Source organism: Nicotiana tabacum, chromosome 1 (assembly GCF_000715075.1).
Source record: "Nicotiana tabacum cultivar K326 chromosome 1, ASM71507v2, whole genome shotgun sequence".
NCBI classification, from domain to species: domain Eukaryota; kingdom Viridiplantae; phylum Streptophyta; class Magnoliopsida; order Solanales; family Solanaceae; genus Nicotiana; species Nicotiana tabacum.
In genome coordinates this window covers 178,857,116-178,873,970 of record NC_134080.1, presented here as the reverse complement: position 1 = coordinate 178,873,970, position 16,855 = coordinate 178,857,116, and the positions used below count along the sequence as shown (strand labels likewise).

Below are 16,855 nucleotides of genomic sequence, written 5' to 3'. Positions count from 1 at the left end.
TTGACCTAATTTTCACCATATTTATGAATGTAACTTGTGATGACCTTTTCCAACTTTTGTTTCACAACTCGCTTGACTTCAAAATATGACACACGACTATCATACGACTAAAATAACTCATAACATAATCTCCTTATAAGGTTAAGCACCCTAGCCTTACCCCAAAAGTACATGTTATAACATTCCCAACTTATCGGCTTTTGACGAAACTTATTTTCTTCAATTCATTTAGCTTTGAAGCCTTCAAACCCTCTTGGTACTTGGTATTCATGATCTTAAATATTTGTAACCTTCATTGTAAAATGATTAACTTACCTTACGTACTTTCAAAATTGATCTCATTTCTGAGCTTACATCAATTGGCTTATGAATACTCTAACGTGCGAAAACATGGGGTGTAACAGTAGCTAATTATTTAGTCTAGGGTTTTGATGGAATCTGTTGAAGGATAAACTTCGTGTTATGTTAATATAGTTTGCCCAGTTTAATCTCTATTTATTCAATTACGTTCTTGTTGTAGTTAATTGATAGGATCCTCAATTAGTTGTGCCTATTTAGTATGTATTATTCGGGAGAGAGTGCATATTTAGGTAGTTGTTAAACAACACCACTCCCAAAGTATATGAGGAATCAATAACCGAGAGTTTAAAGGTGGGATTAGGGATAACAAAACATTGGGTGCAATCTAAAGTGAGCTGTAATAAAAGTCAGCTAGCGTAACTCGGGAGAGTGCGTCTAGTAAATTGTCGTAATTACTCGGGAGAGATTTACGGTAGTAAGAGTGCTCATGATCGATAGAGACGATTAGGCAATTCTATGCGAAACATAACAGGAAGCAGGAAGGGATTCCATCAATAAGGGAAATCACAATTCTCTTATTTGTTTACAACTCAGTCATAGTTAGCTTTTAGTTTACTTAACTTCATTTAGTTATAGTAGTGTAAATATCACCAATTGTTAATCAAAATATCTAGGAAGTTGATTATGAAGAATTCAGTGAGTCTGACAAAAGTAATTGATAGGTTAATTCCCTATGGGATTCGACTCTGGGCTAAATAGTCGGATTATATTTGCAACGACCACTTGTCCTTTTAATAAGGCATAATTGGACATGATCAATAATCTATTCAAATGTTGTATTTATCAAACAATACAATACAATACAATACCATATATTATAACCAAACAAGCTGTTAAAAATAAAAATAAAAATAAAACTAAGTGCAATTTTCACACAGCGGCGACTTGTTATGGTTATCATCTATTCTCAAATCTCATTCTACGTTCCCACAGAAAATACATACTATTGGAATTGCAATAGGCTTTACTGCCGATGGAAATCGTCAACACATTTGCATTTTCAAGTCAAAGCCTGATGGAGCAAGTGCGTATATAGTTTTGATTCATTCAGGTAAAACTCGATTATCCCTCAGATTCCTTGTAACAATTTAGACACAGATGAATTGATCTTTGACGAATTTCTTCAATTCATTGCACTTTTAGAATTACCGAATAGTCCGAGTCAAGCTACTGGGTTTCGGATGAACCCATAACTTGAACTCTACATGTGGGAGGCATGAAGTCAATATTAATTCAAAATATAAAGAAGCAAACACACGAAGAAGTCAAAGAGATTCAACTTCTAATATATATATAGGTAATTTTCCGGCGCCCATGCATGAAGTAGGAAGATCTTTTGGTCTGCTGTGGACGTTCAATGCTGGAAACTGTTAAGTTTTTGTTGCTGAAGCACAATGCTTTTTTAACTCTCTATGGAAAATCAAAGTTGAGGGGCAAAGTCCAGAGTCGGAGCCAGGATTTCAAGCTTATGGTTTGGGATCCTAATCCTTTTAAGTTACTGGGTTCTAAATTAATAATCTATACATATTTAGTGAAATTTAAGAAAAATACATGATTTGAATCAAAGCTACTGGGTTCAGCCGAACCCGAAGCCCACACTGTGGCTCCGCCTCTGGGGTAAACCTCTCAAGGCTAGAGTAGATGGATTCACACTGAGTGTTTTAATTGGGATTTGAGTATGGAATCTCCATGTTGTCTATGCCTCTATCACTCACCTATCCTCTCCTGAAAATTAAGCTCAATAATCTGGTGTGATGGTTTGTTAACTGTTTATTCGGAGTTGAGTAGTATGCAAATATCAAAAATTTCCTGCTTATTGAACTTATATTTTTTGTTTGTTGCTACCCTCTGATAGTAACACGTCAGAATTTTGGAAGGTTCTTTATTTGCGACATCAAGCTCAAAGTGCAACTTAGATTACACAGAATTTTTTGGTAACTTAAAGAACAAAAGTAATTCATGGTTTACACATGTTACAGAATTTTAATGCTAGGGGTGTGTATTCTTCATATAGCGTGCAGTGTTCTTTCGAATAGAGAAGGTTCTTTACCATACTGAACTAAGCTTACAAAACTTCAACTCCCTGTGAATGGTGATATAAATGCGCCAAAAGCACTGTCAGGGTGCTTAGTTGACCTCTACAGTAGGCTAGTAGCTGAGGCTGATATAGACCCTTTTCAGCTTTAGTAAAAGCTTTAGCTTACCAATATGATTTCTTGCTTCTACTGGTGCCTCTACAAGTTCTTTTCCAGAACGTAGGAAGCAAGGTCAGGTCTGTAATTTAGCTAAGCTGTTAAAACTTTTGGATCTCATTGAATACTCCTTTATCAATTTTGAGAAGAAAGAATCCTCTCTTTCCAATAGCTTTGCTGGTGTGTCATATTCGGCTATTCTTCCTGTTAACAAGTGAAGGAATTCATATAGTTAGAATCAAGAAGTTAGCAGCTTATTCAAATCAAGAGGATAGAGAGATATTAGATGTATTCAAATATTTACCTTCATTCAAGACTAAGACAAGATCGCTATCAATGACTGTATGGATTCTGTGAGCTATTGTGACAACTGTTCGATTTATGAATTCTTGACTGATAATCTTTTGTAACACTGAATCAGTTGCAGCATCAACTGATGCTGTTGCTTCGTCTAGAACGAGAATGCTGCTTTTCTTTAGCAAGGCTCTTCCAAGACAGAAAAGCTGCCTTTGACCGACACTCCAGTTCTCTCCATTTTCAACCACTGTTAAACTGACCGCATTAGTAGCTTTCAAGAAGTAATACGCGATTGCTTTCATAAAAAAAAGCCGAGTCTTAAATTACTATATTTAATCAAGAAATTTCTAGTCTCACCTGTAGTTTCCAGCTTTTCTGGCTTTGCACGTATTATATCACCAAGTTGGCATTTGTCCAGAGCCTGACAAAAGAAGATTACTGCACATTATTCACAATCGAATCACCAATATTTAAGTTAATTTCAACTTTTTTCTTGACTACATATAGAAGTTGGTTAAAGTTTATACCCAGTCATTTAAACTTTGCAAAACAAGTACAAGACCTACCACAGGGTTAACAAGTTTTTTGCTTTTAGCTTGTTACCATGCAATGATGACTTATAAGACAATCTGTCAATTTAAGTGGTCAGTTTTGCATAATTATTTGTGCAATACTCAGTGCAATAAGTACCTCCCAGATTTCAGTATCAGAGTGCTCTGCTAGCGGGTCTAGGTTTCCTCTAACTGTTCCCTCGAACATTGTTGGATCCTGAGGAATAATACTAAGCCTTGACCTCAAATCGTAAAGGCCTATCTTGCAAATATCTATATCATCGATGATGATGCTTCCTTCTCTTGGTTCTATGATCCGGAAAAGGGCCTGAATGAGAGTTGATTTACCACTTCCTGTTCTGCCCACAACACCGACTTTCTTACTTCCTGGCAATGTGCATGTGATGTTTTTCAGAACAGACGGGAGGTGTTCAGCGTAACGTATCTGCAGATAGAGGTATGGTGATGATATCAGAGGGTGTAAATCTTAAGCCAGGCAGCTAAAAAGTTTTATTATAAACAAGTACATAATATTGCTGCCAGTTTTTGTGGCAAATATAGCTTCATTCATTTCATCCTGATCACTAAAGGTTTTCTGGTATTCAAACCTCATAACTGAGTCTAGTTCGATCTAAGCTATGTGAGACTGTCATTACCTGCAAATTCTCGAAGGAAATTGTTCCAGTTTCTGGCCAAGTGCTTGATGGTCTGCTATTTTCAATCACAAGAGGTGCTTCACTGGCAATGTTTGAATACTGGAGAATCCTTTCAACTGATATCATTTTGTTTTCAGCATTACAAATATTCCATATTACTGAAGCTTGTAAAACATTCAGATTGATTCCATATGTTACTGCCAATCCTGCAATGCCTGTAGAATATAAAGCGACATCAGTTTTGTGCTTTTGATGTCTTGGTTTCCTACTTGTGCTCTACATAACAACATTAAGGAAAAACAATTTCTGATACTTACTTGGATTTATGATTCCTTCAGGGAGTGTGACTAGCAGAACAAGGGAGAAGGCAAAAACAAAATTAGATAGCTGGTTCAGTCTAAAAGAAAGCCATTCCATTGCTGATACATTGTGGAACCATGGCCTTGAATGACCATCTATGAGACAAAGGTTTGCAAGAGCAAAGCGATCTTTTTGGTTGAAAGCACGAATGGTTGCTGCTCCTGCGAGTGATTCTGCAAAGTGATGGAGGATCGGAGCTCTTTGAACTCCAGATAAACGAGCAAGCTCTCTTGCAGTTGGTATGTAGTATTGCTGGCATTTTTAACAATAATATCTTAAAATAACATTTTACAAAAACTAGAAAGAAAATCTTTGAAATCTTCAACAAACATAAGGTTTGTTCATCCTTTGATCTTTAAATATAATTTTACTAATATTTTCCCAAACATCACTTGATCATGTATACAAGAACTCTTCTACTAGGTGGCTAGATGAGAACTTCTTATTTTAGCAGCAAACGTGGTTATATCAGCGTGTTGGCCTCCCCTTACTTGACTGCTAGAGTTCTTTGCCCAAAACAAACTAGCAACTTCTTGTTTTAATATATTTAGCATTTAGAAATCTAAAACATGTACATCTTACTTACCTGGTACCAAACACAGACTGCTGTTACTGGAATAAAGATGACAAATACTTCCCATGCGACCTGTGACATGACTGCAATTGTCCCAAGAAGCTGAATTATGGAGAAGGCGCACCAACCCAACTTGGTTGCCATTTCCAAGTCTAGAACACTTTGGTCTGTGGATACCTGTTCATGTAATAATATGTTCTTGAGTGATTGATCCAATGGAATTGCATCAATGAAGAAACTGACTTTCAGCCTTAAGTTCTTTAGGTTATGGCTAGATTTCAGTCACTGTTTTTGTCATGGTATTATCTTGATTGTCTTATTCTGGTACTTTTCTGTAGATTAACTTGTGAGTTACACATTCAGACACATATGACTGTACAGTGAAAGAGCCTACTTGCTTTATGCAGTTATGAGATATAACTGCTATTTATCCCCTGACTTATCATTTAATATCTGTCTTTGATCAGTTTCTCCTTCTCAGAGGCAAATTGCAGTTGTGGAAAAACAAAAGAAGAGTTGTTATCATGTCTGGTTTCTTACTAGTTACTTCTTTTTTAACATGTTTCAGGGATCTAATGGTGAAGTACTTAGCTTAATCCACACATCTTCAGATCAAGGGAAATATACTACAGCTGATCTGCTGTCCCCTTGTCCAATCCCAATCAGCTAAATTGAGTTACTTACGCGGTTTAAGATTCTTCCAGCAGGAGTAGAGTCGAAGAAGGACATAGGAGCACGAAGGATGCTGTGCAGCATGTTGCTGAAGAGCTTTTCAGCTGTTCGAAGGCCTGTTATAGCCACAAATGATGACCGTACTAGAACACAAAGGGAACTTCCAACAGAGAGAAGCACATAGACAAAAAGTATGAAGTTCATCTTCTCAGCTACTGGTGCTGCATCACCTGTGGGACATGACCATGCCATCCAGTAGTTGCTGGCTATCTGAAGAACTTGAAATGATGATTGTGCAAGAAGAATTATTGGAATAAAGGCACCCCCTTTCACAATGGTCAAGTAAGAAAAGTAAACTTCTTTTCCAATGCTTCCTTGTTCTCTCTCCTCATCCTGCACAAGTCTACCATCCTTTTCTGTTATCTCTACGCAGAGATTGTATTCTGAATCCTGCTTTGTGACTGGAAATTCTGCATTTGTGTTACTTTCTGTATCAAGCTCACCATCAGTAATTGCATGTTCAGATACTCTACTTGAGCTTTCAACTGTTAAAATTGAATCTAAAGCCTGGTTATGTGCTCCAACTAGAACTGCAAACCCAATATTTTGTTTCAATAGTTCTCCAAAAGTACCAGCTTGTGCAATTCTTCCGTTTTGCATCACCTGTCGATATTAAGGAGTTAGATTTTGGAATTAACTTTTTCACATCATAGTTTTGAATGTTCACAATTCTGGAAATCTTAAGATGCATCAAGTATCTTCCATAAGAGTCTAGGTATTATTATTCAAAAGAGTCTCCCTATTATTTTTTTTTATTGTTTAAAATGATATTGGCATCCTAAATAAGCAACCTCCAAATACTTGGAAAGGTCTAACAAATTCAAGCTTGTTTGCACAGTGCAACAAGTATACAATTGATCAAGGAGTAGATCTTTTTATTTTGGGATTTTCTAGAGTTTAAAAATGACTGTCCCAATTTTTCTTTTGCTCAGCCCATAACTAAAAGGCCTGCCTTTTCAGGATTATAAGGTGTATTCGAATATGAAATCCCTTCTTAAAAGGACTTTGATGTGTTCATATAGACAAGTATATATAACTAAAGCGTTCGAAATTCTTTTATCTGATTCATTCTCAGAGTCGCTGTACAGGCAGGTCATTGTTTTGTGTGGGTGATGCCTGAATTCATAAATTATGCAGATGATCTATCAGTTAAATAACATTAATTGGGTGCAACAATGGAACAAATTGAAACTTATGCTGTTTTCCTGCATACCAGAATGAGATCTGCTACAGGAAGAAACTCAACTTGGTGTGTAATATAAAGTATTGTCTTGTCCTTGAGAACGCCCATCAAGCACTCCTGCGCCATGAAGAAAATGTAAATATCAGCACTTTAATACCATAACATTACTTCACACCAGATGGATAATGAGGTTTGAAAACTAGAATTCCTATTTGATGGACATGATTAAACCACCACCTGAAAGAGGTGCGTGCCTGTGTGAGCATCAACAGCACTGAAAGGGTCATCAAGCAGATATATATCAGCATCTTGATAAACCGCACGAGCAATTTGTATTCTCTGCTTCTGACCTCCGCTCATATTTATCCCTCTTTCTCCTATTTCTGTAAGATCACCAGCAGAGAATAGTTCAAAATCTTTTTTCAGAGCACATGCTTCAACCGTTCTGTCATACTTGACACTGTCATAAGGTTTTCCAAATAGAATATTCTCCTTGATATTTCCAGTCAATATCCAAGGAGACTGAGGAACATATGCCACTTCACCGCTGACCTTCACAATCCCCGACAGTTTTGGCATCTCTCCTAATACACAAGAGAGCAAGCTTGACTTCCCTGATCCAACAGTGCCACAAATTGCCACCTTCATTCCCCTCTTAGCTTGTAATTCTATTCCGTCAAGGGTCGGGGTTCTTGATTCTGTGTCCCAGCTGAATTTTCCACTCTTTATCTCAACCCCAAGTTGCGTTTCATGTTTGGGAACAAATTCAACTGCATCGGGTTTAATCTCATCTTCCTGTAGGAAGGAAGCAATTCTATCAGCAGAAACTTTTCCTTGTGCTATCACATTAAGCAAATCTGGCAAATTGAATATAGGATCTTGAAGCATACGAAATGTAGCCAGTGCAGATAAGACCCTCCCTGCAGTCAGTGGAATGCCCATCATGACGCATCCGGAAAAAGTTGCCACTGAAATAAATGTAGGTGATCCCCAGAAGATAAAAGCAGTTAGGGCTGACAATCTTAGTGACTTCCATAGCCAATTATGTTCCACTTTTCTTAAGATTTCCAGCTTCTGGAGATAATAACTATCCCATGCCTGAAGTTTGATAGTCTTCATATTTCGAAGAATCTCTGAGGTGGATTTCATTCTTTCATCCTTGGATTCCATTATCTTAGTTTGATAACCTTTTTGGATCCTTGTCAGGGGTATGTTGCCAGTCATCACTATCAGAGTTGCTCCTAATGCAACAAGTGCCCCCTTTCCTAGATTCATGTGCAAAATATAGATTGCCAATGATATCTGGATGGGTAGCATCCATATTGTGTTAAGGTACCATATAAAATCCGTAATCCTTTGGACATCTACGCTCATGTAGTTGATTATCTCTCCGCTGGTATAGCTTTGGCGTGATTGACTTGATAAAAGCAGGCCCTTTTGGTAAATGTGTGATATCAGAGCAGCTCTGAGCCGAAGGCCTAACTGCCGAGCTCCAAATATCCACTGCCTTTGTGCTATTGTCTCAACCATTTTTGCACCAAGAAAGGCTAGTGCAAGAAGATAGCCACTTCTTAACCCTCGAAGTTTCTTTTCATTGAGGAAATTTACAAAGTCATCTATGAGGTAGGGACCTACATAAGATGATCCTGCACTAATAACTGCAAAGAGTGCATTGATTGCTGCTTTTTTCCTTGCAAATACATAAATGGCCTTATAGATAGATGGGTTTGTGGTTCCATCCTTTTCCTTTACGTTCTTCAGGCTTTCATCAAAGGAATCAGATAGAAATCTTGCAGAGTCCCTGAAGTCAACATCTGGGACTTCATCCTGGTCAAGGGGCTTCTTGACTCCAACTTCAAATAGCGGGTTAAGCCAAGAGAAGGTGATCAGTTGGATAAGAGTAGCTTTTCCATATGGACTGTCCCTTTTAGCCTCTGAATACTTTTCATTCTTTCCATTTAAAAGTGGTTCAGTTGTGCTGTCTGGGATGTCAAGAATTATGCATGTCTTCCCTCTGATAGAGATAACTAGAAGACAGGCAGATGCAATAAGACCAAGGATATCCACATAGTCTGGAAGTCCTAGATGTTCGTCACTTGTCATGACAAAATGGGCATCTAGAGTGGCACGAGCAAGAGACAGAAAGAAGCTGGAAATCCACCAGATTCTAAGGACCCAAGGAAAGTTGATGTAATTCCTATTTCGAGTTCTGTAGAGCACGATAAATGAGGCTGCCCATGATGTTGATTGCAGAATCTCAGATGAAAGAACTGGAAATTTGAATTGGCAGTGAGCACCGTTTCTCCTTTGCAGCATCAAGAGCATTATGAGATGAGTGCTCAATAATACAGTCGTGCAAATAATGCTAAATATGTAAGAAACACGGGCTTTTGTTCCAAAAGTGTACTTCTCGACAGTCATTGCCTTCTTTCTGAATTTGCTTAGGAGTGAATTCACCAGTAAGATTCCGAGGAATCCAAGTAGGACAATGATGCTGGCGTCCTCCCACAAGCAGCGTGATGTTGGCTGCACCCACGCAATCTTTAATTCAGGGGAATTTACATCTGCCACTGATCAAAAGAAGAAACATAATGTCGTCAGATTAAAGGATTCACCAACTAGCATTTCATCAGTTTCTATTCCTCATCATTTGATTCTGTTCAGTTGAATGTACTTCTCTTTGCATCAAGCTTAAACAGAAGAGAGATTAATGTATTCATGAATTTTACTGCTTTTATATTTAGACTCTACAATGCAGCTTCTTGATTTTGTCTTATCTCAGGTAGAACGAAACTGCTAATACTGATTTGGTCATGCATCTTTACTACTTTGTTCGAGTCTAGCTTGCATGCATGCTAATGTTCATTTTAATTTGTTAGGGAGAGGGCATAAGATCATACACGAAGTCGACTTTCCAGTGACTTGGAATGCTTTAGTTCTCCAAAAAATGTATCAGTGGCACCCAAGGGTATAGCCTAGTGGATCAATGAAATGGGTGAAAATCATTAGAGACTAAGGTTCAAATTCCATCAGAGACACAAAACGCTAGATGATGTCTTCATATTTGTCTCATAGTGAATCTACCATTCCCAAACCTTAGGTTATTCTAGTTGTCCTAATGCAGCTCTAGGCTTCAGCAGACAGATTTATCTGGCTCTTGATTTGTTGAACAACTTTTGAATGGCATTTGCGAGTGATTTGTCCTAATGCTCTGAGTGGCTTTTTTTTCCCCTCGTTTTCCTTCACTGAAGATTTAGAGCTTATCATTATGGTTTTACTGAAAAGATGTAAATACATTGCTCGGTGGAGTAAATAGATTGTGTAATGGCGCAAGACCGTTTTTCACAACTTGTTTTGGTAATCCAACCATTCAGCTAAATCTAGAAAACTGAAACAGAAAAGAGCCAGAAGTTGAATAAATCATTAAAAGTAAACACAAACTAGATCTGGAAATGTAGTTGTCATTGACGTGAAAAAAATAATATGGAAAAGGTATACTCCACGCGTTATTTTGAATAAAATGCAGGGCACTCTCCAATATAGTGAACAAGTTAATATAATTTTGTTCTGAGCAATGGCGTGTCCAAGATTTAGAATAAATTTGGGATTTATTTGGTAAACTCATGGTTGGCCATAAATTTTGCCCATATTTTGGCCAAATCCCAAAATCACCCCAATTGCTGATTTTGGACCAAAATCCCAAAACTTGGGAATTATATACCTGTTTTTCTAAAATAAAGTTGGAAAATATGTTTTGAAAATATATGTCTAAACACATTTTCATCTTTAAACCAAACTTCACCCAAATCAGATTTTTCAAAACAAATTTAGGAATCTATCGTCAAACGCTAGCCTAGTTTAAGATGTAGGTTTTATATCTCTACTTTTTCTTTAACATATATACATGAGATTCTATCAAACCGGCAGCTTTTATATTGGATTCGTCACTGGTTCTGGCAGTACATGGAATTATTTTAAGGTATAATCGAATCTTGTTCTGTACTTGTAATTATTAAAAGATATATTAAGGTATCCTTTGAACAATGTACGTAATAAGTCTGACACATTCTAAATTTACTGTCAATCTGTATCAAGCTCGATAATAGGAATCTCTAACGAATCTTACCAGATCCAGATTTGAAAATGGTATAGATAATGTCTGTTCACTTGTCTGGCTCCTGTGCTTTCTTCTCAACTTGCACATTTTCTTCGCCTTTTCATTTTTCATTCACTTTGGTTTAACTTATTTTTTTTTCCATAATTGTTGTCTAAATACATCTAGCAGCACAAATAGTGACGAAACCAAAAATTTCTCCGAAGGTGTTCAAACTTGAAAGAAGTAAAAAAAAAATTCCAACAAAGGATGTTCAATATATGTTATATACCTCTAAAACCTAATATTTTACCTATATATACAATGTGATTTTCTAATGAATTGACCACTCTTACAAGAGTGTAGCTTCGCCCTTGAGCACAATTACCTCGTAATTCTATCCGTCAAGGCTTGGATAGATAGGAAAAAAACCATTAGTTTTTGCCTTCGTTGGAATTGAACGTAAGACCTCATAGTTTTCAATCCACTTTATTAACTACTAGACTGCACCTTTAAGTGTTACAATGTTATACCAATTCGATCACTGTACTTTATTTTATTGCTCTATCAACAAGACGAAGCCGAAGAAATTTTGTGCTTTTTTACTGGCTTTATCAGTACCTTGGAGTTACAATAAGTCTAATAGCCTATTTGGCCAAGCTTCTCCAAGGTTAAAAGTATTTTTTTTCTTCAAAATAATTTTTTTTTTTTTTAAAAAAATTAATGTGTTTGGCCAAGCTTTTAGAAGAAAAATAAGTGCTTTTGAGTAGAAGCAGAATCAGTTTTGGAGAAGCAGAAAAAAGTAGCTTCAATAAGTTTTGAGAAAAATACACTTAGAAGTAATTTTTTTGCAGCTTGGTCATACACTAATTGGTGCTCAGAAGTGCTTTTTAAATTAATTAGTCAAACACAAACTGATTCTCACCTTTTAAGAAAAAATACTTATCAAAATAAGTTGATTTTAGAAGTTTGGCCAAACTGGCAATAAGTCACCCTAGAGTTGCAATAACTGAGGGATACATTTGTCATAAGACAAAACTACTACTCCCTCCGTTTCAATTTATGTGAATCCATTTAACTGGGCACGAGTTTAAGAAAAGAAAGAAGACTTTCGATCTTGTGGTATAAAATGAGGCACACATATATTTTGTGTGGCTATAAATCATTGTGTAAAGGTAAATTGTTTCCAAATAAGAAAATGAGTCATTCTTTTTGACACGGATTAAAAAGGAAATAGGCTCAAACGGATGGAGTATAAAAGAGAAGGCACTATGATACAATACGAATTGTTCTTATAACCTTACCCTTTCAATCACGTCTCTATAGTGCCAATCCGTATCCATGTTAAACTTTTTCTTTCTCTTTTTCTTTTATTTTTGTCTTTCTTCTTAAAGACACAATGACTTAAAACAGCTACTTCCTTCGGTCCACTTTAATTGATCTTTTGATTTTTTCACACATATTAAGCAATTCAACCTTTAGCATTAACTATCAATAAAATTGACCATATTAATCTTAATTTATTTATTGAAAATACAACAAATACTCCTAGGCTCTTTACTCCAAGGACAACTTTGAAAAAAAGAAATTAATTACTTCTTGATATCTAAAAAAATTAAATAGTGTGGACCACCAAAAAAAGGTCAAAAAATCAATTAAAGTGGACCGAAGGATACTGATAATGTAAAAATTCATTACACTTCTATGTACATAAATTAAATTCAAGTTATATTGGATTAAGAGCCACATCACAATATTAAATGATGTGGGCAGGAGTGGCAAACGGGCGGGTTGGGTTGAATATGGTTCGGGTCAAAACGGGGAGTGGCAAATGGGCGGGTCGGGTTGAATATAGGCGGATTTAGAGCGAGTTTTGTGAATTTTACTGGACTATTGTTTTCATTCGAATTATGTATACATATACGGGAACAACTGTAATATATACAATACTCATTTTGAATCTATTAACTTTAATTCCTGAATTTCTGGTCCAATGCATTTAATGAAAGATGAGAACTAACCAATTTAGAAGAGACAAAGTAAAAGCTAAAACCGCATCTTATAACCTGGTGAATCGAATGCCCTTGATTAACCATAGTCAGGTGGTAGAAGAGTTTAAAAAAGTCACATGTCATGTTACTATTAATTTGGTATAAACATCGGGTGCTGGTAAATTTTGATCATATATATGTCTCTTATATATATATGTGTGTGTGAGAGAGAACCGGATGTGTGTGTGAGTAAGAGAACCGGTAACAATGGAGAGTTTGGCTTGTACGTAGACTTTCATGCAGTTGAAAACTAACAAATTCTTCTGGATTTGGAATACTAACAAAGTCAATGAAACAAAACACAGAATTCTGTAGCTAGCAAGAAAAAAGAGAAAGGAGAAAGAGCTTACTTGCTGTATAAAGGAGGTTGGAGATAGATTCTAACACCATATGTAGTTGCTCTCTCTTCACTCGTTGAAGAGAGATGTAAAGAGCTTTAGAAACTCTGGGATCCAATTAGCTAGCTTTTAAAAGAAAACATGCCTCGAGCCACTTATATTATATTTTTATACTTGACAGTAGAAAAGAATTTCTAGGTTACTTAAAAGATATTTAATTGAAGACAAATTCAATTTTTCTAGGATTTGGTATTTGTTAATTTTATTAATTCACATCTAAACAGAATTTATAATCAAATTCATATAGAATAGATTTTTCAATTTCTAGTTAAATTAGGTTTTATAGTAGCTATTTTCTGAAGTAGAGAAGTGTGGAGAAAATTAAAAGACGAACTGAGATTTTAAGTGAATTATTTTTTTGGAGTATTTGTATCCTTCAAAAGGTAGCTAGCGTCCATAATAAGTGGAATAAATAAGATAGATAACCTATAGAACTAATTGAATAATACTTCCTTCGGTCCACCTTAATTGATCTTTTGATTTTTTCACACATATTAAGGAATCCAACCTTTAGCATTAACTATCAATAAAATTGACCATATTAATCTTAATTTATTTATTGAAAATACAACAAATACTCCTAGGCTCTTTACTCCAAGGACAACTTTGGATAAAAGAAGTTAATTACTTCTTGATATATATTAAAATTAAATAGTGTGGATCACAAAAAAAAAGGCCAAAAAATCAATTAAAGTGGACCGAAGGATACTGATAATGTAAAAATTCATTACACTTCTATGTACATAAATTAAATTCAAGTTATATTGGATTAAGAGCCACATCACAATATTAAATGATATGGGTAGGAGTGACAAACGGGCGGGTCGGGTTGAATATGGTTCGGGTCAAAACGGGTAATGACAAAACGGATAAATTATTCGACCGGACCCATATTTAATACGGATAAAAAATGGGTTAACCGACGGATAATATGGATAACCATATTATCCATAACTTCTTGCATATGATCACTTTTGAGAGAATTCTTAGTCTTCCTAACTTGAAGAATCCCCAATTTGGGGCTTTACAATTGTAAAAGTTAGACTCATTAGTTATCCATTGGCTACCCATTTTCAAAATGGATAATATGGTTCTTATCCATATTTGACCCGTTTTTAAATAGTTTATTATCTAACCCATTTTTTAGCGAATAATATGGGTGGTTAACTATTTTCTTTTAACCATTTTGCCAGCCTAGATGGGGTGGAGGGGAAGTTTAATTAGGATCAAGAAAAAGAAATGGTACAAAATGTCGTCTTGCATATGGCATTTTGTTGGTATATGTTAATGTTATGTTATCATTAGAGGTACACATGATGTTTTATCTTTAAAAGGACACTCATTTTTGGTTGGTTTCGATCCATTGCTCTTCTATCTGATACCTTAATTAAAGTAACATAATGGTAAAGGTTAAGAGATGATGCAATAATGAATACTTCCCTCCATCTCTATTTACGTGGTTATGTTTAAAATTTAATTATTTCAAAATAAGAAAATATGATATTCTTTTTTTGAAATAAATTATAATAGTGTTTACAGTTAAATTGTATGACATTCTTTTTTAAACAGATTAAAAAATATGATACGTATAAAATATGCTTATGATGATTTAATCATCGATGTTGTAAATACTACACACAAAGAATGACTTCCTACCATTCGAAAGGTAATAAATTGGAGAGCCTTAAGACTTTCTAGGCCAATGAGACATTGATTAATCGTGGCAATGAAAATTATTTTACGTTTAACTTTTATATATTGGCAAATGTAAAAAGAATTTTATACTATTATATTATTTAACTACTTGGTGACTGATCATAGTAATAACTAATAAGTAGGATTAGATTTTGAATTTTGATGAGACTTTAGATGACAGAACTAAGATTTGAAATTTATGAGTTCAAGAGTTTTAGTTCTTTTAAGTTACATGATTCTGAATTAATAGTTAGCACATATTAAATGTATTAATTCTTAAGAAAAATAAAAAAATTGGATTACAATTAGTATTAAATTTAACCGAACCCAATTTGATTTTATTTGTTTCATCTAATTTATTAAATTTGAAAATTATGATTTCCTTGGAGGAAATAAAGAAGAGGAAAGTATGATTTGGCACAAATTCACGCGCCTATGAAAAGGTGAGAAATACATTTTTTTTTGTCATGTTAGCAATATGTGTTTAATAGGCACACAGTGAGTATATTTTATGTGACTAATAAGAACTAGTAGTAGTATCTATTGTTAAGGTATCTAGATGAAAAGTCATGACAAGTTAAGAGGGCTCTCTACGTAGTCAGCCAAATAATAATAAGAATACTACATACAAACTGAGAAATGGGTACAAAGTAAAGGAGAGGTAGTCGAGTGGCTATAATTGGAACAAGCTAAAAGTTTGGCTATAGATTAAGTGTACGACATTATCATCCCACTATATTTTGCTGACATGATAAGACAATTTTTTCTTTGAAAAAAAAGTGACTGGCATCTGAGTTTTATTAGACTTAGGTGGGAATTTCTATGTCGCTACCAACTTTTGTTCTGATCATTTTGCACCTTTACCTTTCTTGTCTTTTTGTGTAAAGTAAAACAAAATATGAAAAAGGAGAATATGGGTACTGGATATCATTCTTAGGAAAAGGATGCTGGGAGAAGCGAGCTATGGCCACTTACTTTACAACATTTCATTTTTGGTTTTCCAATTTATGAAAAATAGGAAACAACTTACTTATAGCAAATTTGTGTATATGAAAAATGTTATGTTATAGTGAACTCATCGAGGTGAGAGAAGGAAGCTTTGGAGCAATGGTAAAATGTCTATGTGTGACCTGTAAGTCACAAGTTTGAGTTATTGAATCAATCACTGATACTTATATTATGGTAGATTGCCTACATCACACCCCTTAAAATGCAGTTATTTTCTGGGCCTTGCGAGAATATAATATGAAATGCTTCGTGCACTGGACTGTTTTTTATTTTATTTTTATTTATCATTGGAAGTGAGGTTGTCTCCTGATGATTTTCTTATTCTTATTCTTTAGGGGACACTCATTTTGAGTTTGGCTAGTTTAGCAATTGCTCTTTAAAACTTTTTTCCTATCACACTCCTTTTCTGCCCACAAAGATATGTGTGTTATGGATTGTGGGTGGGTTAAAGAGTTTTCCAATTAAAGTGATAAACTTGAATAGGGATTATTCTGTTTATAGAATTGTACTTAGAATTAATTTTTTAGGTGTTCCAAGTCCCCTTTTATTTGAATTCCTAGTCAAAGGAAGGTTTGACTCTAATATTATTGGTCCGCGAAAATAAAGTTCGGGTAAGAAATTTTGTTGACCGGAGAGAAGATGTAAGGCATTCCCCGAGTCCCGTGGTTCTAGCACGGTCACGTTATTGACTTAAACTTGGCTTTA

The 16,855-nt window shown here is 35.3% G+C and overlaps 1 protein-coding gene and 1 long non-coding RNA gene across 3 annotated transcripts; one reads left to right on the top strand and one right to left on the bottom strand.

Annotated features, from left to right (window-relative positions):
- The first annotated feature begins 1,270 nt into the window (after positions 1-1,270).
- On the top strand, positions 1,271-6,233 carry LOC142181647 (uncharacterized). The gene is made up of 3 exons (XR_012710503.1): positions 1,271-1,411; positions 4,395-4,655; positions 5,559-6,233. It is a non-coding gene; the product is annotated as an uncharacterized LOC142181647 (long non-coding RNA).
- LOC107828201 (putative ABC transporter C family member 15) lies at positions 2,229-13,787 on the bottom strand. 2 transcript variants are annotated; one of them, XM_016655472.2, is made up of 11 exons: positions 13,400-13,787; positions 7,143-9,475; positions 6,936-7,022; positions 5,675-6,325; positions 5,003-5,167; positions 4,374-4,668; positions 4,057-4,271; positions 3,540-3,845; positions 3,207-3,270; positions 2,857-3,096; positions 2,229-2,756 (listed from the first exon to the last, which is right to left on the bottom strand). In XM_016655472.2, the coding sequence occupies exons 1-11, from the start codon at positions 13,437-13,439 to the stop codon at positions 2,629-2,631; spliced, it is 4,524 nt and encodes a 1,507-aa protein (XP_016510958.1). In that variant the 5' UTR covers positions 13,440-13,787; the 3' UTR covers positions 2,229-2,628. The 2 variants fall into 2 exon arrangements, with proteins under 2 accessions (XP_016510958.1, XP_016510959.1); XM_016655473.2 differs by lacking the exon at positions 13,400-13,787 and adding an exon at positions 11,032-11,373.
- Between the last annotated feature and the right edge of the window lie 3,068 nt (positions 13,788-16,855).